The 24,073-nt window shown below is 40.8% G+C and overlaps 2 protein-coding genes across 9 annotated transcripts in view; one reads left to right on the top strand and one right to left on the bottom strand.

The window, feature by feature from the left end:
• Positions 1 to 12,319, top strand: part of PLEKHA7 (pleckstrin homology domain containing A7) — a 145,622-nt gene extending 133,303 nt beyond the window's left edge. For 7 of the 8 annotated variants that reach the window (XM_059848947.1, XM_059848944.1, XM_059848943.1 and 4 more), the window contains 5 exons: positions 2,536 to 2,688; positions 5,158 to 5,291; positions 6,121 to 6,263; positions 9,426 to 9,534; positions 10,766 to 12,319. In XM_059848947.1, the coding sequence (XP_059704930.1) occupies positions 2,536 to 2,688; positions 5,158 to 5,291; positions 6,121 to 6,263; positions 9,426 to 9,523 (528 nt within the window). In that variant the 3' untranslated portion in view covers positions 9,524 to 9,534; positions 10,766 to 12,319. The remainder of the gene's footprint in view (positions 1 to 2,535; positions 2,689 to 5,157; positions 5,292 to 6,120; positions 6,264 to 9,425; positions 9,535 to 10,765) is intronic. The other variant, XM_059848946.1, reaches the window with a different exon arrangement.
• A 5,627-nt stretch (positions 12,320 to 17,946) lies between these two features.
• C6H11orf58 (chromosome 6 C11orf58 homolog) lies at positions 17,947 to 23,537 on the bottom strand. Its single transcript, XM_059848941.1, has 5 exons — positions 23,381 to 23,537; positions 23,107 to 23,187; positions 21,861 to 21,921; positions 20,221 to 20,330; positions 17,947 to 19,456 (listed from the first exon to the last, which is right to left on the bottom strand). Exons 1-5 carry the CDS (start codon positions 23,438 to 23,440, stop codon positions 19,247 to 19,249), a joined length of 522 nt encoding a protein of 173 aa, XP_059704924.1. The 5' UTR covers positions 23,441 to 23,537; the 3' UTR covers positions 17,947 to 19,246.
• Positions 23,538 to 24,073: the final 536 nt, after the last annotated feature.

The raw sequence follows: 24,073 nt of genomic DNA, 5'->3' as shown, positions 1-24,073 counted from the left end.
TCTAATTGATACAAAATCTTTAAGTCTCAAAATGTAGAATATTCTAATAAGGCTCAAATTTAGGCTGCTAAAGAAAAGTATTTTTGTTGCTTTCTGAGAGTAAATGCTGTGCAGATGAGAAGTTTATAATGATACATTTTGGATACTAACCAAAGCAATTCTGATTGGTGAAGTTACCCAGTTGCTCACTTGGTGCTAAACCAGGATTGTACTGTAATTGCACTTACGCTGTGGTCTTTTAATTTATTTTTTTATTTGGTCCACTAGAGCTTTAGAATGATCACATTGTTTTACCTAATTCATTGCACAAGATCTCTTGCTTTTAAATTTGTCACTCATCATACCTAATGCCTCTTTTTTTTTTTTTTTTTTTGTTTTGTTTGCTTGCTTTTAATTTGCAGAATTTTGTAGCTACTTTAAAATTTCTAACTGGACTACTCAATTTTTACCAGGCTTAATTGCATTTAGTACATGTGTGTCAATTGCTGGCATTGAAAAAAACCTTATAATCAGCTTTTCATTCCCACTCTTCTGTAGCACTAATTTGCAGCCAGTTATTTGTATTTACTTTCCCAGTAAATACAACTGCACTGCTTGGAGACATTCATCTGTTTTGTCTTCTGTTTTGCAATCACAAATTTTTAAAGACAGTGCATAGTGTTTGGGAATTGTAGTGCTATAGTGCCACTGTTACTTTCATACTTTAATTGGAAGAAATAAATCTGAGCTTCTCTTGTTTTCTGACTCACATAACATACACAAGTTGAATTGAAATGCTTTCATAATACTCGTTTTATTAACATTTGTGGCAAACACTTTATTTATAAATTTGGGTGCCATCTTGGTCTTTTTCTTGCTGTAAAGAATTAAAATAGAGTTTTTCAGCCCTAGTGGTGTTTTGTAGAGGTCATCCCTTGTACCTATGGGGCTTTGATATGCAAAAGCATGTTTGATAGCACAATTACTTACAGCATTAAGTAATTATTATTACTTAATTATTTAGCAGCCACAATGGCAAACAGTTAAATGTATAATTGAAGTGCTGCTCAGTGTGTAACATCTGCTTTAAACATACATTGTATGTGTAATTCTAAATTTTAATTGGTCAGCTCTCAAGTGTAGGATGACATTTTAAGTATTGATCACAGTTCATGAATTCATTTGTTATATACAATGCCTTTTTAATGTAAAAGTTGCAACATCAAAGCCAATAAAAGAACTGCTTCATAAGAATGGTTTGATGTTTTTCTTACCTATTATATAGCAACACCTTGAAAATGATACTGTGTATTTAAAATATACTATCTCAATCAGGCCTGGTTCGAATATGAGTAGAAGGATGAGTTTGGAGTACTCATATGAGAAAAATCTTATTTTCTCTGTCAAATTCTGTAATGTATTAATTTTTGAGGTATAATTGCCTCTTACCTACTTGACTTTTTAATATACGTGGAAGATACTTATCTTCTGAGTGAATACTGAGAGCTTGTGCATGAATAGGTTTCAATTAGATCTATCAAGGCAAGTGACATAATGAAGTCTAAGGACTTCATCCAAAACAAGCCAAAGATTTGTACCAGAAATACTGGAGATATTTTTAAGTAACATTAAAGTGGCATATTCTCCTGTTGATTCCCTCAAAACCTTGAGGAGATGATTTTGTTGTTGTTGTTGTTTTTGTCCCTTCTGCTTTTAATATCATGTATGGTAAAGTTGCTCAGATCTGCTGGATGGAATGATGCTACAACTGAACTTAAGTTTTTGAACAAAAAGGTATTGGTAGTATCCTTTAGTGTGAGTTTATATGTAACTTTATTGTGTGTAGTTGTGTAGGGACTACTGTGCAGTGCTTTTGGGTACTCTACATTATGCAGCTTAGTTTAAATATGCTAAATTTAAATATCAATAAATAATAAGTAGTTCTGATTTATATTGCTAAATATTTACATTTTAAAGACTGTGTGGAAGACTTTTGCAGGTAGCTAGACTCTGCTTTTAGTAAAGTCTGAAGAGCTTAAAAGTCAATTTAAAAAAAAATTTAAGACAAGTTAACGCTAATATGAGAAATATTATCAACTTTAAACAGTAGATATTATTCTAGAAAAAGTTTTCAAGTGTGATTCTCAACCAGCACTGTTCTCAGAACCACACAGCACTGCCTCTTTACAATGCCAAGGACTATTCTGCCAGCCTGCAGGCTCCCTGGTAGTGACACCTGTGATTCCAAAGGTGTTGTCCTGTGTGTGGCTGGTTCCATGCTCATCAGCAAATGTAAAAATGGCATTAATAAATTCCTTAGAATCTAACACAAAATTAAACCATACTCTGAATTCCTCACAGCACAGCTAGAGATCAATACTCTCACCCTTATGTACCAAGAAATGCAGTTTTATTTTCTTTCTGTTGTCACTTCAGGGGTTTGCCCTGCTGACTCTTTCAGCAGTGTAGCTTTTGCTGCAGTAGTAATGTACATTGCTGTGTGGTGAGTTTGGCAGTATGGTTGAATGCTGTTAATTGTTTTGTATCTATTACCAGTGGAAACGAGAGCAAGAATTTGATTTGCAGTTACTTGAGAGGGCAATTCGTGGAGAAGACAAGGATGAAAATGAATGGTTAAAAGTTCAGCCAGTAGCAGTGACAGAGACAGACCTGGAGCCTCAAGACTATGATTTAGATATCAGCAGAGAGGTAACCTTCACAATCTTTTGCCTCCTATTCTCTGTCCCAAAACATTAACCTTTCTAAATTTTAGGCAGTGAATTCTCATTTTCTTTTGTAAGTTTCTTGGAAGTTTGAACTAAAAGGAGTCTTTTGAGTGCTGAAAATGTATGACCTGGCACGTTTGTAAGGTTTGTCTTCATACTGTGTTTTAGTAGAAAGAAGAAATTGAAAAGTTGGCTCTACTCTTCTAAATATGTATCTCAGGATTCAAAGGGAAGAATGATAAAGTTAAGGAAAGTTCTGCAAATTGTGGAAAAAAAGATGAGAAGAAAACATAATGAGTATTTAAAAACAAGAAGCAGGAAAGAAGGACAAGTTAGTTCCTCAGAACTACCTCACTACTTTCCGTGTTGACTGGCAAATGATGATAGAGAAGAGGAAGCCCTGCTTTATTTGGGCTTGAACAGAAAATGTGTTTCTGTCAGCCTTTGGAATGACGTGGTCGGTGTTCTGGGCACAGGAGAGGTCTTGGCTCAGCTGCAGTGAGGGAGGAAATGTCAGTCTGAAATGCGATTGAGCCATCTGGTGGGAAGGAGAGAACACAGCAAGTGGAAAGGCTGCAGGGGCACCTTGTGCTGTGTTAAATGCCATGGGAGGTGGCACACCAGTACAACTGTTAATGGTAATTAGGCTGGTAAGCAGCTGTACTCTTCTGAAAGCTGCTGGCAGAGTGTCATTTACTGAGATATTTGTAAATGCTTTACTCTGTGAGTTGTTATCTGTTGAACTCTATGAATGGATTTATCCTTCAGTTAATCTTTGTATAATTTTTACAGAAAATACAGTGCTTCTGTCAACTTCAGAAACCGAAAATAACTTCTGTTCTTCTGCCTTTCCTTGTTGCACTCTGCTATTCATTTTTCTTTTCCAGAAGGCCTTTGGGGCTATGGGATTCACTTTGTACTTCCTTTAAGCCTTGAATAGGAGACATTTTTGCTCACAGGCATTTCTGTCCTGCTTCAGAGTAACTAAGTAGGTCTGAAGCTCTGAGTGTAATACTTCTTTCTCAGTTTACCCAGGTTCAAATCATACATTTGTGTTGGAAGGGACCTTAAGGATCATCTAATTCCAGCCCTCTGCCATGGGCAGGGACCCCTTCCACTGAACCAGAGCTCCATCCAACCTGGCCTTGTTGTCCTTTTCCATTTAATGTGGCCATTCTCCTCACCTGGCAGGCACTTCTGTGTTTGAGGGAATCTATGGAATGGGTTGGAATGATTAATAGGTTTGTTATTCTGATAGTGACAGGATGAGCTAATGTAGGTTAGATACAGTATGGAGATAGAGATAGACATTAAAAAAAAGTGTATATTTCTCTATAGCTAGACCTCCAGAGAGGAGTAGGATTCAAAAGTATGGATGGAAGTGTAGTGGAAAAAATGAGGATTTTTCTGGAAGCATTGGCTTTGGATTTCCTGAGAGGGAAGTCTAAAAACTTGAGGCTGTGATTTTAATATTGTTGAGTGTGCCAGTGTGTGCTCTTGGCATGAGATTTCCTGTGAATTACTCAGCCTAAGCACTGGGGGTTAGGTCAGGCCACTTTACATAATCCATTGAATTGGCATGAACCAAGGTCAGTGGTGAAAAAAATTAGGATTATTTTCATTGAAAACTTGAAATTTTGAAGACTCATTGCCTCATGTGTGTTTTAACAAAATTCCAATAAGAAGAAGAAAAAAATAGTTCTCTTTTACTTGATTTCTGTTTATTCACACATCCTCTTATTTTTGTTTTCAAAAGCAGTCTCTTCTGTATAATAAGAATCGATTTTCAAAGTTTGTAAACTGTATTTTCATTGGGAGGAATGAAAAGTTCCCACAAAGTAATTTATCCTAATAAAAAATTGTTTCTCACTTTTTTAATGGAGCCATATTAAAATTTTCAGTCTGCAGAATTAATTTATGCCATGTGTTGTTACAATCACACACTGTAGTGTATTTCTGTTTGCCTTTTTTTCCCCTCTGCTGCTCTGATTATCCAGTCCCGAAAGAATGACACCCTAGGTTAAAACTTCCAGTAATATTTCCTTTCAGGTGTTGGAAGTTCTGGCTGGCATGACACAAATATCATGACATTGATATCTCAGAGTGTCCAGTCAGTCTCAGAGTGGTTGCTTCTTCCTACTGTAAGAGCTTTAGGCAGTGTCCTATTTTGGGCTGTGAGCCTGAAGAAAGGTTTTCTGTTGATTTTGACTTCTTCTGTAATCCCTTTAAATATTTGTTCAATCTGTCTTCTGAAGTAAAAAGAATCAGAGGCAGCCCTGTTGAAAGGGCATCAGCTGGATATCCAGAGGCAGTGTTCAGCGTCAGGTACACGTACTGACTATGAAAATCCATGCTTTATTCTTTTCACTCTGTTCTCCCATTGAGGAGGATTTATCTCAATTTCTTTCAAGTCTTTGTTATTGAAAACTTGATGCTTGCTTTCTTTCTACAGTTGTCAAAACCTGAGAAGGTTGTGATTCCAGAGCGTTATGTGGAGCTGGAGCCAGAGGAGCCTCTTTCTACAGAAGAACTGGCGGCAAGGCAGCGTAAAGCAGAAAAGATCAAGAATATTCTTACTAAATCAAGGTTAGGTTTTAGGGTTTTTTCCAACTCTTACACAGGGACTCATGTTAAACATTGAGAACTAACATCATACCACAGTCTTTATTTCTGTTACCTGAATGCAACTTGTAGCGTTGAGAAAATGCACTCAGAATTTGTGTGGCATACTCAGAGCTGCTTTTTAAAACAAGGTAGGAGACATACTGATGAATTCTGCATATGTCCATTTTCTAGTTTATAGAGTCCTAAAACAGTAGCAAGTCCTTACCAAACAACTCTCATCTGAGAGTGAGGAGGAGGGAAAGGCACAAAGCTGGCCAAAAGCAGAAGAAAAGTCAGCCTGAGAGCAAGTTTGTTGTGGCCAGAGAGCTGGAGTTGTGAAACAACACTTTTGGCTACTTGTAGCTAACACAGTCAGCTGAAACATTCCATTTCCAGAATTTGATGTGTCAGGTACCTGCTCTCTCTTTGGAAGGGGTACAGCCTGAGGGACCACCAGGCTTTTCCTTTTCCTCTGAGCACTAGCAAAGAATTTTACTAACAACTTTAAATAAATAGCACTTTTGTAGTGCTTTCATTTAGGCACATTAAGGATATTTCTAAAAAAGGACTTTCAGATGTTCTTAAGGGCTGTGGAGAAATTGTGGCTGAATGTGGGGTGGCTGTGTCATTTTTCCTTGTGTGCTGTAGGTGTTTGCATACAACATCAACCCTGTTTTAAAGAGCCGCAATAAAATACGGAGCTTGATAGATGAGATCTGAAAACTGCTCTCTGAATCCAAGCTCCTTCTTATCTGCATGGTGGATTCTTTATGTTTCCAAATGTTAATGTTGTTTTTCACTTTCCCCCCAGTATGCACAATCTGCAGCCTACTGTTGCCCAGGACAAACACAACTCGATTGATTTAGATTCACAGCTGCAGGAGCAGGAGCGCATCATTACCATTTCATATGCTCTGGCTTCTGAAGCCTCTCAGAGGAGCAAGGAGGTAGCAGGTAATGCTTAGTTATTTACAAAATAACAGCTATTCCTTACCAGCTTCTCCAGTTGTGTGGGGTTGTTGCTGAACTCCTGGCATGGAAGAAAGTTTTAGTCATTCATATTCGAAATAGTGAAAAGTGTGTGTAGGTAACAAATGAAGAGGGGCTAATGATTTACACCGGGTATTTGGCCTCCAGTGGACAGGATAAAGGAGGCAAAATACAATGATCAATAAGTTAAGAACTTGGAAACTGACTCTAACTAATAATGCTAAAAAAATCAGCATTTTAATTCTCTATAATTACATTAAATCAAATATTTCTATGTTCATTTTTTGATAGTAAATGGATCTGTGACTTGAAAAAACAATCAAGGAACGAGGATTTAAAATATTTTTTTAAAGAGAGAAATTCCCTGGTCCAGTGATGGAGATGAGGCTAGAATCATTTGCAGCTTGAGCTGTGTGCAACAGGCTGAAAAAGAGCTTGTAAAATGGGGATTGGCATGTCTGGTCACCAGGATGAGAGGTCAGAGCAAGACAGCTGTGCAGGGATTCTGCTTGATGCCTGGAAATTAATAGATCCTTTGCAATACGTTGCTAAAAGTGATAATTTCACTCTTGATTGCTTTATAGTTGAAATAAGTCAGAAATGCCAAGAGATTTGTATCACACAGTAATCCATGCAGCAGCGATTTCCCCAAGAGTCTGACTGGCCATTTATAACTGGCACCATTCACTGTTCCAGTGGAGAATGGAAATAATGGAAACTTCAACTACGATGGAGAAAAAATATGCACATTTCTCATCCAAAGTTGTCACTTTAAACTTATGGCTCTTGCCACAGCAGCCCTTAAGACCTTCCCATCAAAGACAGATGATTCCAGTATCGGGATGCGTGGCGTGCGTCTGCAGGAGCAGCGTTGATTGAATGTGGCTGCACGCTCAGGGGTGCACTGCCAGCTGAACCTGAGGGGAATGGCATTTTGAGGGGATGGAATAAATTTCCAAGATAGGAATCTTGAGACTTCAGAGGGTTTCTGTGGGTAATTTAACTGAGTGGCAGGGAGAAAATGATTGGCTGAGGAGGCCAGACGTTATAAAGCTAAACCAAACAAACAGAAAACGGAATTGTAAAATCATGGGAGCAGTTCAGGAATAACCTTGTGGCCCTTCAGGCCATGGGTCCTTCAGGCCCCCAACAGGACTTTTCCACAGATGCTTTGGTCCCAGTTCTAGTGACCAGAACCTTGTAACAGGTACTCCAACCCTTTGGTTATGGAATGGGAGGTTTTTTTCATGAGGTATGAGCCAGTGGAGCATTTTGCCACTTGAGTTCCAGCTTCTGCTTGGAAAAGGTCACACATCTGGGATCAGCCCAGAAGAACCTGAAATCATTCTTCTGTGTCAGAGCAGAGTGCCTGCCCTACTCAAAGGTCTTGGGGCCAGTTAAGTCTCTTCTGGGTGTGCCAGAACTTGTAGCAACTCAACAGTACTGAAATAGGTTTGAGTTTTTAAAATACATTTCATTACTATAGGTTTTTTATTTATATATTTTAACTTTTTATGTTTAATTATCTCAAAAGTGTGATTCGTCAGTTTTTTTTTTTAGATATATGTAACCACAAAAATCTTCTTAATTCTTTTGTTTCCTCAAAAAAGGAATTAAAGTGTGTATTGGCACTGAAATGTTTAAATGCTGCTTCAGAAAATTTGCAGTCAGTTGTGAGATAAGTTTTAGTTTCATTTTCTTTGTGAAGCATAGCAGCTGCCTCTTTTGTCTTTCAGACACTGAAAGAAGCCCTAACACAGTAGGCAAAGACTAAGGTTTTGAAGGAATTCCAAGCTTTTATATTTGTGCACAGCTTTTGTTGCCACATTTGTACCTCAAAAACTCTCTTCTTGAAACATGTCTTGCTTTGCTTTCAGTTATTTCTTACTACTTTAAAAGTAAACACCTTTCATGGTATTCTTAAAAAAAAAAAACCAAAAAAACAAACCAACAAACTAGAGTTGTTTGGTTTTAATAGAAAATCTACAAACCAGAAGAGAGTTCAGGTTTTTTTAGTTATGGCCTATTTTCTGGTGAACTAAGGTGATTACAGAGGAAAGCACTGGACACTTTGCGCAGCTGATTTTACATTCTCAGTCTCTTGTTACAGATCCCTTCACATTCCTATTTTTGGGGTTTGATTTTTGAAGTATGGGTTATTGTTTGCTCCTTGATGATGAAACAGACCACATCTGAAAATCCCCATCTAATTATGTGGATTGTTTTACAAAGATTTGTTTATGAAAAAGACTGTGAAGCTTAACTTTGCCCATTTTTCAGGGGTGAGCAGTCATGTTAGGATATTATGCTAATATAAATCTTTTAAGATAAATTGTAAATTTATCTGATCTTAGCATTTTAGAGTTTCCTCTGTTCCTAATAAGAAATCAACCTTTTGAGTGCAAATCATACCAAGAGTCTGGAAGATTAAAGTCAAATACAAGAGTACTAAGAAGTTGTTTCCTATGTTGTGTGCTTTGGCCCTCCAAAACATAAAAACAGAAGTTTAGATCAATTTCTTCAGTTTTAGGATTGTCTTCCAATACTATACCATTACTCAGGTTTATAAGCAAGAATAGTGTTAAGCATTGTATTCTTTACCCTGCATTTTCAAGCTGAGATATGAAAATGTGTTTACTGTATCATGTACTGCATTATGCAAAATATTATATGTATATGTAATTTTGTAAACATTATTTTTCTATGTATTATTTTGGTTTCTGCTCGCTGGCATATAACAAAGGAAATGTTGAAAGCCTACACAGCCTCAGTGAAGTCTGGAAATTGAATTAGCAGATATAGGTGCTGGTCCAGAGCTTCAAAAGCTTTAAAAGCAGGGCTGAGGAGAGTATGTCAGTGTTGTGTGCCTTCATAATGTTCCCGTGAAATTTCATCTTAAGATTGGTTTTCCATGTGCTCATGCAAGCAGGAATCTTTATTTCTTTGATTTATGCAAGGAGTAGAAAAAAGCAGCAGGTAGAAATGTTGTTTACCTTGTGTTCCATGTGGCTGCAGTAGTGCAGCACTGCACTCATTGCTCGTCAGGCGGTAGAAAATGAGGGTGACTCCGTTTATGATGTGAATGTTTGATTGTGCAGCCTAATTCCTGTGTGTGATCCCTTCTAGCTCAGCAGTTGACCTACCCACCCAAAGCACCCTCACCTTCTGTACCACAGCCACCTCACTCCCCCTTAAGCAATGGATTTCATTACACATTTGTTTAAACACCTTCCAAGTAAGAACTAACTGCTCTCAGCATGTCTGATCTGCCATCGTGCCTGTGCTGTGGCTTGCTAAATTTTAACTCCTTTCCTAAACCAAGAATCCCTCTGAATGAAAGCATGCAGCTCCCTTTTCAGGAACCTTTTATTCTTGTAAATATTGCTTCTGATGAGCTAACACGTGGGCTGCTGAAGTCTCCAGTTAAGTGCTGTTGCTGTGCAGGTGAGGTGCTTCCTCAGTCCTTCTGTGGTGAAGGGAGGAGATGTCTGTGCTCTGGGTAACAGGGGGCCAGGTTTTCAGCAGCCTTCGGTACTCTGGTGGCTGCTCAGGGCATGCAGAGAGAGAATCCAAAGTTCACCCTTGCACAAGCAGGGGCTTCCTTTGTGGGCTGGTATCCTACACATGAGCTGGCATCAGAGTCTTAGCTGAGGTGAGCTGAAAATTTGGCCCTTTGTAACTAATTCTGCAATGTTGTGTTTGACTTCAATTGTGCCTTTCATTGGATTGTGTTAACAAAAGATGGAGTTTGTCTCTGGTTAGGTTATTTTGCCACTTCAAGTATTAAAATTGTGATAATTTTGTTGTCCTTACAAAGAAACATCTGCATTTTTATCCCTTCTCAGTAGGATTTGCAGAGATTCCCCTATTTGAAATTGGAAGTAGGAAGAGGTGTAAATATTGTATGCAACTGCTGAGTGTGCCCCTAGTTAAGACACTTGCTATGCATCCATATTTTCCTTTTATATTATTCTTACCTTTCTGATTTTTTTGGGCTCAATTTTATTACCTGAAACTGATCAAGAAGATAAAGCAGAGATAAAGTAGTAAAGAGGGTTGCTTGAGTAACTCAAATAATTGTGCAGTGCCAGGGACTCGAGCAGGGGGCTGGCGCTGACCTTCAGAGGTCCCTTCCTACCCCAACCATTCTGTGATTGCAGACTGACTTAAAAACATGTCTAGCACACGTCTGTACAAATAGATACACACAGACACACAGTGACAGATGTATATTTATATAAAGTTATGTTTTCTTCAGACAAAGTAGCTGTGATGTGCTGGGGACACAGGAGCTTGAGCATCAGTGGCATCATGAGACAATTGTTGGCTTAACGTGTCTCTATCAATTGTTCCTTCTGTCAAACTGCAAAAGGCTTAAAAAAAAAAAGTTCCCATCAATTTCTTACTGCTTGGCATTGGCTGAGTGCCTTCAATATTTAACCATGTTCTGTTTTCCCTCACACCAGCCAAAGCAGTCAGTGAACACTGACGTGAGACTGGAGGCAAATCCCGCTTTGTGACACCGCGTGGAGGACAGAGGAGATTCTTTTCCAGGTTTCTGTGGATGTACTCCTTGGCTGGTGGCACCTTCTTCTGGAAAGACATTCAGAGAATGATAGGGGGATTTTCTATGAAAATGAAGAGAACTGCACATCATTTTTTATTTGACTTCAGTTTAGTTCACGCATTTTTATACAAATAAACGGCACTTTTAATAAACTCTGTAAAATACTGACAATGTATTTTTAGAATGGTGTATTTTAGGGTTTTTTTTTTTTAATCAAGGGCTGAATTCATTTTGAAAGACACTTCTTGCATAGATACTAAAAGATGCTGTTACTTCCCCCTCAGGCTCAGATGCACATGGTAAAGTTTTGTGAGAAAAACCCTGCAAATTTGAACAAACCTAGAAGCACATTGATAGGATATGGATAGAGCTAACACAGGTGACAGGTTTGGTGAAAGGGTGTTTCAGATTGAATATTTTTGTAGAGTTAATCACTCACTCTTTTGCCCATAAAATAATCCATTGCAAGAACTGTTAGCTTGAATTTCTAAATGTTAGTAACTGCTGTATAGCTGAAATTTCCCAAGAAAGCCATAACAAATGCCAGTTTTAACTCCCTTTTTTTATGATTCCAGATGATTAACTTAGTGGTATCAATCCACAGTTTGTTAGGTTGCCCTTGAAAGTAGTGCTGCCCCCTCTATTACAAACAGCTAACAAATTTTTTTTTGTTTTTGGAAGTTGAGATGTGAAAGAAGATGATTTTTAATTAAAATATGTAAAGTAAGCAATAAACAATTACAGTGTGTCATTTGGCTAGTAAATACATATTTTTCTTCTGATATTTTTTCAATAGATATTACAAATGATGTACTGACTAGTGTTTATCCTAGAAACAGCAAAACTAATGGAATGTGGCACCTGCTGATTTCCTGTGGATGTTCACCTGGTGCTTATCTTTGCCAAACTCTGAAATTCTGTGCTGTACTTACACATAGGGCAAAGGGTGAGCTGGTGAAAATTAAGATTAAATGTATTGCTGCAGCTATACTTTTAAAAAACCCTGTGTATGCATTGAATGCAAGACATGCAAAAACTTCCCAATGTAATGTAATTAGTAGCTGAGTTCAGCTCTGGATGAGAAATAACTGAGAAATACTTCTGCAGTATTTTGTGAAACCACTAACTTGTCTATTCCCTGTATTCAAGTAGTAGCTGAAAACCCCTTGGAATTGACCTTTGTGTTTCAGACTTTAAGACAAATCAACATATATTAACACTATACTCAGAAATATTCTTAAAAGTATATATTTAGCTAATGCAATCTATTTTACCTCAATACTGCCAGTATCAACTTCAAAACCTTTTGCCAAAATAATGATTTATTTTTGCCTTTATAAAAGAGTTTTGAAAGCATAAATGACTATTTTGCAAGAAAACATTAATTTAAATAAAATGTAACCGTTTGGAAAATGGTATATGTACAGATTAAAATATTAACATAACTGCCTCCTATTGCCTCTGTCTTGTCTGCTCTCTTATCAGTGTCCAGCTAGTTGGAAATCCAGAGTCATTTGTGTTTTTATCACATTTTGCTCTTCTTTGGTTCAAATCCCATCCAAGTTCCCCAGTTTTGCACTTATTTACTGGGATTTGAATCAGGCTCTCTCCACACCAATTCTACATTTTGTTGTTGATTATTATTGTTAGTTGATTTTTTTGTTTTGTTTTTAGAAATGTTTTCTAAGCAATTGATGAAATCTGTCTTTATTGAATAGCAAGAGTGGGGTGTTGGCTGAGGGGAAGGTGGTGGGCACTGGCAGAGCTGCAGCTCACTGGCATTTGACTTTCCAGAAATTCCCTCAAAAGACACTCAGGTTGATGGACAGCACTGGACATGTTGAATTCTTCTCAAAAAAAACCAATTAAAAGTGTTTTTGTGGCTTAGTGTTGACTGCACAAACTCAAGGGTGAGTGTTTGAGGCTGTGAGTCCTTGGCTTTTGGATGTGAGTGGCAGAAATTGGGAGCTGAGCTGCTTTAGGATGTGCTCATCCTGTTTTTGGGGGACACAGCGAGGCAGTGAAGGGAAAGGAGCACAGGCAGTGCTGCTCTGCAGGATGGGACAGATGCTCATTCTCTTTTCTTTGATCACACACACAAAATCTGCTCATTCAAGCTTGTGTGGAAGGATTTTGCCCTAAACAGTAACATCATTAACATTTTCAACAAAACCAGTCTTGACTGAAAGATTTTGTTCATGTCCCTAGTTAATCCCATATTTGGGAAAAAATAAGGTAATTTTTCTTCTAAAACTTTTTGCTGAATATGTGAAATGCTGTTCTTAATGACCATCTTTTGTAAGGATGGGTGTAGTTTTTAAATAGGAATAACTAGTTTTCCTATGCATATTTTAGTTCTGTTTCTTTTAATCTACATGCTCTTTTCAGGGTGTTACAAGCTACTTTCTGATATTAAAACTAGAAAAAAGTTACATGAACTTGCAGATCAATATAATTTTGGTCAGAAAGTGGACTTTTTTCCCCCTTTTCACTGTTCAACAGGCAGTGTTTGGGACTAATTGAACTCACCCATTAGAAAACAGTGTATGTTCTTTTGATTGTGCTGGTTTTTAATTAGTGTTTTGTAATGTTATACCAAGCAAAAATTTTGGAGGCTGAATTCTCTTCCCATATACAGCTGTCTCCAGTTTCTTCAGCCAAAGTTACTAAATGTTTACTGCCCAGCTGCATTTATAAAAGTACTACCTGATAGCTGTAAGTGGCACCTCTTTCACCTTTCTGGACTTGCACAGCAGCCCCCAGCCCTGTTTTTCACTATTATTTTTAGGTTTGTGTGATTGCTGGGCTGCAAGGAATCCTGCTGAGCTGTAGGACTGTTTGTGCATCTGTATTATGCTGTTTGTTTTAAAGGACTGGGCAGGTAAGCAGTACTTAGAGCCATCCAGGCTGTTTTGGAACACTTGGGAAAAATAAAACCACACCACTAACAAGAACAAGCCCCCCACAAACAAAACCCACCAGAAGTAGATACAAAGGTTTTTCAGGAAACTACTGAGAGATTCTCTTCTGGAGAGTATCTTAGGTGTGGAAGGAAAAGCTGCTGAAGGATGCTACTAAACTTGTGTGCTGCTGTTTGAAAAAGCTCTTAAAGCCCATCAGGATGGTCTTGGGCATCCCACAGCCTTTGGAGGGAGGGGTTGGTGTTCTGAGAAGGCAGAGCACTCCCAACCCATTCTGGTACTTCACAGCATTATTTTTTCCCCTGGACCATTTACTCCTCTGACTTCCAGATCCTTAAGTATATATATAAATATATATATATATATATATATTTTTTTTTTTTTTTTTTAATATCAGCATCTGTTCCCCTCTAGGAAACTGCTTATTTCCCAAGTGTCTTAGCAATTAACTTCTGGATGTTCTATGAAGGAAAGACCAGATTTACCTAGTATCAAGACTTAGAAGATGCAGAAGGCAGGATGTGATGTTACCCCTCTGATTTCTGCCTGTCTGTGGGTATTTTTAAGTGTTTGCTTCTGCTGTGTGTCTGTGTGCCAGTGTACTGCGTGGTTGTAAAAAGAACAAAGCCATGCACAAGAAAAACATGAAAAAAATTGCTGTATTTTCCACACCTGGTAAAGATTCCCATTGGTTATTTGGCTGTATTCAAAAGGCTAAGATTTTTATTGCTCTACTAGCAAAAGCAACCTTTCTTCATAGTGGAGCAGTACAAAGAAAGAGCACAAAAAATCCCCACATCACAGTGCCTGAAATTCTGTTTGAACAACTGTATTGATTGGGTCTGACCCCTTTACATTTTTTTTCCCCATTATTTGAAAAGGTGCATCTAACTGCAGCTGAATTGAACCAACCGCAATGAACTTTCCATGAAAACTTCTTGAGATATTTCTTTAGTTCAAAGCTCTGGAATTTTAAAGAGCATTTTTAATACAAGTCTGTTGAGGTATCCTGTGCAACAACCACACTTGGAATGCTAAACTACAGGTAAATGTAAGAAGGAGGTAAGATTATAAAAGCTGCTGTGAAATTGCTGGGAGATGGTGGAATAACTTCAAATGCTAATTATAAAGTAAATAAAACCAGAAAGTATTGAATATGTGTAAAAAGTGAGTGCATATAGAAAGTATATGCACATTTGAGCACTGTTGACTTGTTATTTACATGCCAGTGCTCCTGGTTGCCTTACAGAGAGTGGAAAACAGCCTCCAAAGAAAACAGAATTAACCTTTTTGGAGCAGCTGTTGGTGAAATTGTGTTACCAGATGTAAGCCTGAAGGACAATCATGTTTTCTTGAATCCTCTTACCAGGAGCAGTAGCATAAGGAAGCACTAAAAGAAGGAAGAGATTAAGAAATTAAAGGTGAATAGTGAGATTGTAGGAAATCATGGCAGAGATGTATCTGCAAGCAAAGTGTAAGTAAGAGGCTGAAGGTGAGGGTGGAGAGCAGCCTGGTGGTGGGAAATGAGAGGTAGTAAGAAGATGCAAAGAGCTCAAATACTTAGACTTGGACAGCATCAAAATGTTTCAATGAAAGGACTTGGCCTAAGTTGTAGTGGAGAAGGTAAGAAGGAATAGCTGGGAAACGAGAATGTTTTATGTCCCAGTACAAAAAATACCTTGTGAAAGAATTAAAGAAGGGAGTGGGATATTGATGGTAGCAGTGGATGAAGGAGAATCAGTGATGACTTCAGGGTAGTGTTTTGGTAGCAGGACAATTGTCTTTTGCATTGCCAGTTGCTGTGCTTTTTTCCTAGACAGCATCTAAAGTTCTTTTCAGTCTTGCCTTTTAATTTTTCTCCACTGGATCCTCATATGGCCACCATAAATGGTACTGGGTTTGGGTAGCTCATATCACAAACTGTGAGTGTGAGCTCCTTCTGCACCTGCACATCAAAACTAACCAAATGGATTAAATTACCAAGTACTGTGTTTCTTTAATGCTGTGCAAAAACTAAGGAAACTCACCTTCCATCACGATGCTGTACACCTCTTGCACTAAGATATTTTTCTCAGGAAAAGTGCAGAGGTGACAGGCTTAAAAGCAAACAAAACCAACTTTTTCTCTGTCCCTTCAGTTGAGGGTACCTTGACACATGGTCCCTTCTCTTAATCCCCTGACAGCTTCCAAGAGACTGATGCAAAGAGCCGTGCCAGGCTTTGATTATGAGATATTGCACTGCCACTTATTCTCTTTGTCTCCTGCAGTTTACAGAGGCAGCTTCAGTGCATAATTTAATCCCTGTACTGGGGACTGTAGCAAATCCACAGAGATTTCTACCAACCGTCCTCTCTGGCATCAGAACAACATGTGCACATCGTCTTTGATGTGAATTCCCCAACCAGAGCCTTAGAGGGACCTATGGCTTTGAAGCTGGCCTATAAATTGTGCTTTCAGGAATCAAGTTGTCAGCCTCCTCTTCAGGAAGAAAGGGAGAGTAAACTGCAAAGCAGTTGCAAGAAACTGCAGGGCAACTTACAGATCTGGTTTCCTTGGCCTCAGAGAATTCCTGTAGGATGCTGAGAATCCCTTTTTACCTGGCTTAGAAGCACTCTCTGTGGTGACTGCCAGACCCGTGGGCACTGGGGCTGTGATGGAGCTCACCTGGAGGGGTTCCTGGTTCCAGGGCAAATGGAAGGGGAACAGGCACACCAGTGCATTTGACCTCGTTCAGGTGTTTCAGTCTTCCGAAGCCAAGTGCTGAGAATGCACCTGTGTTGCTCTTTGTGTAAGCAAATTTTCAGTGTGGTTTAGAAGCAGATGAAAACTTAGCAGATGTGATGGTTGTTCTGTGACAAACTTCTGTGGCCTAACTTCAGTCCTTCCCCGAGGTGTAGGAGAACAGGCAGACTCCTGCCTTTCTATTGAGATGGAAATTAACTGGTCTTTGAGTTGAGGAATTTCAGTGGACAAGTCTTGTTTTAATAGACAAATGCACTTGCCCTTCTTGTTTGTCAGTGTCTGCTTATGATGTGTTCTGCTGTCATCTCTGGCAGCTCCTCCCATACCAACTTGAAAAAGCAAAGGGCTGCCTAGAGTCAACCAAGACACAGACTTTGGTTTTTCCTGTGTTCCCTGTCTCCAATGAGCTGAAACCATCCTGCTCCTATCCATGCTACTACTGCTGATACTGTTGTAGCAAATGTTGCTAAAACTGACTCCTGAATTGCACTCAATTTGTGCATTCACTGCACAAACTGAGCTAAATCAGCCTTTCATGGTATATAGGGAGAAGCTTATGCTGCTTCATCGATCAGTCTGCAAGTTCTTAGAATGTTTATAAATGCTAGGCAGAAACAGACAAGACTGTATAGAATAACTCTTCCTATTTTGAGCAGGTGAGTCTTGGGTCAGCATCACGGATGTTACCCCAAATCTCATCAGATGTTCATATTTAGTGTTTGCCTTTTGGGGATGGAAGTTCTGCTGATTTTTTCTTTTTTTCCCCCATCAGAGCTGTATCTAGAAAAGTTTAATTTCACTTTATTTTTTTTATCTTTGTGTGTTCTATTTATTTATAACTGAAACTGATGGCCTAATCAGGGAGGCAAGAGGCTGAGTGGAATAGCCCCTCATTTTGTCTGTCAGTAGAGAGCTGTACAGGACTGGCCAGCTGGATCTGCTTTTCCTGGGTCTTTCCAGATCCCACCATGAGTCTCTGCATGGCTGCATGCTCATGGAAGAGCTCAGAGAGCAGCGACAGAGAAGGCAGAGAGGTGAGTGGCAGCCACAGCAAAAGAATTTCAACAGTGAAATGCTGGTTCAAGTTCAGCTTGAGTGTCTAACCAGGGAAACTTGGAATGGGTCTATAAGGAAAGTGATCAGCTGATCTCTTAGGGAGGCATCTCACTCTCTTTCCTAGAGATAGAGCAGCTTTCCTAAGTCATGGTGAGGTTTTCTCTCTTCACAATGCACAAGCTACTTAAATTTTTCCACTGTGTATTAGAAGTTTGCAGTATTGGGAAAACAGAAAAACCTATGCAAATCAAGTACAAATGACTTGGTGGCTGCTGGAACATGGTTCTTGAAATGGAATGAGTGGAAGAACTTGTATAAAATGCAGATGTAGTAAAACACAGTAATCAAAATCTACACTCGGTTTCTATTTACAATATTACTTTTATTTTTTCCATACTTATTCCAAGTCCTCCCCCAATAGCTGATGCTGCAATGTTTACATTCAACTAGGCAATGATAGTACAAACTGCTGCTTTCCTTCAGCCGACTGGCTTGGAAATGTTGTCTGCACATCAGGAATTGTACACAGAAACAGAGTCTCCAGGAGCACCCCGAATGTCCCCTGGAACACTGCTGTGGAGGTACCAGAGGTACAGGGCAGATGTCCAGCTCTCCCTGCCAGGAGAGGCAGGTGATCTGTCTGATGTACTAAGAGGAAAAAAAGTCTAAAAAGCTCTGATATTTTATTCATTACATGAATGCACTGACTTTGCAGAGGAATGGATGTGTTTAATTCTTGCTGGGAGGAGTTGCTGAACTCCTGGCTTTCTAGGCATATCAGCTTGACTTGACAGGTACAGCCTTGTGCTAATTGACTCAGACCTCCAAGTGATGCATGTGCAGGGAGAAAAGGAAGAAGGGCTCGCATACCTAACTCTTTATATTTTAAAAAAGCTAAAATGATTTGTATATCCTTTTCATTATCAAAGTATACTTTCTCTTTCAAAGTAAACTGGTTTATCTGGGTGGTGTTATTTTAAATAACAGCTCAGGGCTCTAGCCAGGAACCAGTAATTCAAAAAAATCACTATTTTCTACTGAAAGGTAGAAACAACTACAGCTCCTCCCCCTCATTAAAAAGCCAAAGAAGCAATTAGAGCCTCCTGCTGTATTACTCTTCTCTAAAACATATTCTCTATGCAACTGCTCAAGGACTTCAGATGATCACTGCTGTCACAAAAGTGAGCAATTTCTCCTCAGGCCTGCCAACACTAGCATCTATAGACAAAATCATTGTTTAAAGCTCTAGTACATCACAGAATAATGCTGATATTGGTATTTTACAACTAATGCAACATCACGTAATTCACATGTAATCTTAATAGTCAAAAATTCAAGACTGGGGCACTAACTGAATAAACCACTAACATGAAGCTTCCTTATGTAAGGGAAGGGATAGTTCAGATAACATTGTAAAGATTGGGCAGGAACAAAACAAATTTATTTCTCCATCCAGGATTTTATACACTTTACAAAAGGCAGTAATATCACTGCACCCATAAAAATGTTATCCATGGCAACAGAAAGCAAATACTACTTTTTGTCATCTAACAGGGTCTTTTAAAATCAAAATACAAAGATCTGTGCTGTAGCAGTCCTCCACTTTGCACTGTAACAATAAGGCTTACTGTACTTTACATACAAAGCTGTTACATCTGCAGTTATGAACCACTGGCTTTCACAAACATCATTTTATAGTTGCTTTTTGATTCTTTTTTGTTTTCTGGAACCTCAGCTTCCTCATGTTTTTCAGTAGCTTGTAGCTCCTCTGCAGACTCCTCTTGCTCTGAATCAGAGCCACTTTCAGAATCATCTGAACTCTCATCAGAGGAGTGTCCAGCTGCCTCCTCTTCTTGTTCATCTTCCTGAAACTGTAAGTTCAGATTACGAGAGAGATAAAATATTATTTCCTGGCAACTCCACTGCAGCCTTTAAAATTTCCCTGTGAGATTGTTTCACTTAATGGCTTCTTTCATTTTGGTACTAAAATGGGTCATGTTGCTAAACAGAGGCCCATAAGACACAAAGTGCTAGACAGAAAGCAACTCCCTGAAGTGGTTAATCATGCCAGCTGTGATATGAATTCATTAACCACTGGTTTATTTAGTTACAGCAGAAATCCTAAAGACACCATTCAGTGAGTCTGAAGTTCCAGATCACATCAGTTCAGTAATTCCAGTACTGACACTGGAATATTTGTCACAGAGTGACACCATGGAACTAAAGCTAGACCATCAGAATTCCCATTTGTGACTGATCTCTGAAAGGACACTTAGCGAACTGCAGCATGAGGAGTGCTGAAGTAATTCAATGATACTGCTAACAACAATGCAGATGGTTATCCTCCCTACTTATGTATTCCTCAGCAACACCCTGATTTAATATATTAAAATTGTCACTCTGTGCCCTAATCAGACTGCTCTGGAGCAGAAGTCTTCGTTTCTCAGAACAACGAGAAGCATCAGTCATTTCTGAGCACCTAAATGACCACCACAGTGTACACAATCAGCAGCCAAGTGGCTGCTGTAAGTTTGTCCTTTAACCCAAACCATGAAAGACTGCATGGATTTTTAAACCCCATCCCACCTTGTCTCAGTGAAGTGAAAGCCAAATCATGCAGAAATGAACTCAGTACCTCACTGAAGCCGAGCCCGCAGTGGCGCCGGTTCCGCCCCGACATGGTGCTGTCCATGCTCTGCTGGTACTGAGACTCCAACTCCTCGTTCATTTTCTTGTCTTCTTCCCCTGCATTGTCCAGGGTACTTTGGTTATGGTTATTCAAATTAACAAAGACACCAAATTACAGGAAGTCACATTTTCAAAGGCAAGAAGTTTAAATGCAACCATTCTAAACTAGGATCCAGTGTTACTGCATACAAACCATCAGACTTTAAAGCAACAGTACCAAGGGTGCAAGCAGGACGGCTTTGATACAAAGAGGACTGGGAAGTTCCTGAGACCTGATACATTCCACAGTTGCACTATGCAGTGTTATGTTCTACAGAACAAGGTAAATGTAGTCAGTGTGAGTTCTCTGTGCTTCCAGCCAATACTGCAACATGCCCCAGCAAGGAGAAACTTTGTGACCTTCACTACATAACACGGGATTACTGTGATGAAATCATCCCTCAGATATAGCATCATGCCTTGGGACAATAGCACCACTCTTGTTTATGGAGCTGTACCTGAAACCGTTTCATGCATTCCAAATTACAAGGAGCAGTTACTACAGCTCTGTATTTTTCCATCCTTAGCAATTAGCAGAAAAACTAATTTTCATGAGCTACTTCTATAGTCCCTTTATTTACTTGAGTAAGTGGTCTAAAATACTTAAGGTTCCTATGTACCTGCAAAAGGTAGGAATCTCTAATTCTCTCCAGGAGGCCTACAACACTAGCTTTTAATTTGTATCTCTGTGAAGCTGAAAGGTTCTACTGCAAATCCACATTTCCTCATTTGGAAATTAGAGCTGTATGTTGGACAAAGAAGTGTTAAAACCCCCAGCATTTTAACTTCTTGCTATTAACAAATGAGTGCTGATTCTGTATGACTTCAAGGAGAAGCATCACTTCCTTTCTAAACACTCAGGTATGAAGGAGTGATTCTCAGTCTCTGTAAGCTAAGAGCAGCAGCACCTGGAACCAATCCTCAGGCTTATTTTGGGCCATGGATAATTTTTCATCACATTAAAAATGATCAGTGGAGCACATCAGGGGAAGTTTTCTGGAATATGAGGGAAAGTTTTCTGGAGTGCTGACAGCTGCTTTTCCACAAGGCTTTATCAAGGCTTCTCTCAGACAGTGCAGTCCAACCCAGCTTGGTGCCATGTACTTTGACTTCCCAAGCATGATAAGGGGTTACCATGGTCCTACAAGACATCCAATTATTGCTGATTGCCTTGATCTGGCAGATGATCTTGCAGCTATTACCTCATGGCTTTTCAGCTTTCTCCTCGTTGCTTTAGGGCAGAGATCTTTCTATTCAATAGGTAACCAGGTCAGGGACAAATCAACCCCAGTTTTTTTCTGTGTACATAGTTTGGCTATCCTGGCACATACTGGACTTTAAAAGGCAAGTGAGTGTGGTCACAGAAACCATTTGTCAGTAATCTAAAAGAAGTAAAGAACTTCTACAACTCCACAGCCTGACCCATCTTCAGCTGCAGCCACGAATCCTGAAATCCCTCCCTGCCATATCTACCAAGCTGAGAGCACTGGAATGTTCCTAAATAAGGGTTAGATTTCCGACTTTGTATCAGCTCTTGGATAAACTGACCTGTCCTGAAGTGAGAGGTTGATCTGTGGTCTCCGATAACAAGGCGGCCAGTATGTTCTTTCTAAAAGAAAAGGCAGTTTGTTTTGGAGCTTTAGGGTGCACTGGACAGCTCTGCCAACATCCTGGACATCTTGAATGGAAAAGGTTTGCTGTCAAACCCTGCCACCCAACTGCAGGACTGGAAGCTTTCCTAGCTAACAGCTGCTGCCTCTAGGTAAGCTCGTATCCTCTTTCTTTTGCTGAATTTTCTGAAAAATAAACCCCAGCAACTACACACTCTTTGCCCTCGCCAGACCCCAGAGATGCTTCTATTTCACTCTGTTTCTTGCCACTGATACAAAAATCACGCTACATGATGCTAGACAGATGTGTTTTCAAGTTCTGATCATTTACCCTTTCTCTGACACTCTGCAACAGTTCAGGCCGTGCATCTTACGACGATCCCACTTTCAGACTGATCACAGTGTCAGGTAAGCCCTTCACAGTGATGATTAATTTATTGGCTCAGTAGTTGCTCATTAGCAAATGTGTCCCAATAGGCAAGAACTGGCATTACACAGCAAGCAGCATTAAGTACCCAAGCAGACATTCAGATTAGTGGTAGTGGGGTGCTTTAATGGGGCACTATCCCTATCCACTACCAAGTCCTAACTTTCACCTCTTTAAAACAGTTAGCTATTTTAGCTTACAAAATTACTGTATTAAAGCAAAATAAGTTACCACAGGTAAAAATGGCTGAAAGTAAGTAAAAGTGCAATACTAAACCACCATTTTATACACGAAAAAATCATTACTACATTTAACCAGTTTTGCAGCATTTTTTGCAGCGTGATAGAAATTGAGTTTTAGCGTATTTTCTCTTGAAAAATATTCCCTAGACTTACTACTTTAGTGGTTTAGTCTTTAAGCTACCACTCTTTTAAAAAAGCTTTTCCAGTGACAGAGAAATTTACAGACCTAGTAGGTAGGTTTGTTAATTTGTAACAAGGCCTGTCTCTCGGAAGCGTCAACAAGCAATTTTACGAGCCGGTCTGAAAGCATTTAAGGCGTGGGGTGGGGACGCAGGACTCGACAACTTCCGAGCGCGGTTTTGTGTAACACGGCTGCTGACACAACAGCGGTGAAACCCAAATCCTCCTAGAGGAGAGCCCCAAAGCCCGGCAGCTCTGCGGTGTTGTCGCTTGGCTCAGATCGCCCCGCAGAACCCCGGTCCCCGTGCCCGCGATGGGCAGCGGGGCGGCCTTACCTTCGCGGCGCCCATCAGCCGCAGGAACTTCTGCTTCCGCTCCTCGTTGCCCAGGTCCGCCGCCTCCCAGCTGCTGGAGCCCTGCGGGAGCACACGCTCACTGCGCCCGCCCGCCCCGAGCGGCCCCTCCGCCCCGCCGCAGCCCGCCCGGGAGGCCGCGGCCTGCCCGCGTCCCGCCGGGGGCTCCGCCGCCGAGCCGCGGCCTTGCTGCCGCCCCCCGCGCCGCCAACCCCCTCCCGCCGCCCCGCCGCCCCGCCGCCCCGCGCCCGGTTACATCGGGGGAGGCCGCTCGCTTGAGGCCGTGGTGGCTCTGGGACTCCCTGGCGGAGCTCATGGCCGGGCTGGGTGACCGGGCCGCGCTGCCGCCTTCCTGCCGGAGCCGCTCCCGCGGGGGCGGGCGCGGGGCACGCCGGGACCGGTAGTTCCAGGCGGGCGGGCGGCGGCGCGGCGCGGGCGGGCGCGGACTGCGTGTCCCAGAGACCTCCGCGGCCGTGACGGCCGGGCCGGGCCCCGCCTCGGGGCGGGCGGTGGCGCTGCCGGGAGACGCGGGCCGGCCCTTCCCGGCGATTCCCGGCGCTCGGGAGCGGGGATGGCGGAGTGGGGACCCTGCCCGCTGCTCGGCTCGCTTCAGTGCCCGCAGGTCCCTGCTCGTGTGCCCCGCGTGGAGCCCTTGTGCGGAGCTGCAGGTGTTCCCATTAACCCCTCAGGGCCTCTGGCTGTTTGCCGCCGCTGTTGTTCCTTCTCCCCCACACGAGTACGAGACACAAATTGAGGCACTGTCCCCAGATTTATCCTAGCTCAAAGGCGGGTGCCGAGAAGGGGATACCAGACTCTTCACAGTGGTGCAGGATAAGGAGCAATTGCCATCAACAGAAACTTCCCCTTCACAACAGAAATTTCCTTACACTGAGTCTGGCAGGGCACTGGAACAGGCTGCCCAGGGAATCTCCATCTCTGGAGACATTTA

The sequence above is a fragment of the Haemorhous mexicanus genome, chromosome 6 (assembly GCF_027477595.1).
Source record: "Haemorhous mexicanus isolate bHaeMex1 chromosome 6, bHaeMex1.pri, whole genome shotgun sequence".
In the NCBI taxonomy this organism is placed as follows: domain Eukaryota; kingdom Metazoa; phylum Chordata; class Aves; order Passeriformes; family Fringillidae; genus Haemorhous; species Haemorhous mexicanus.
This window is presented reverse-complemented; position numbering and strand designations above follow the sequence as displayed.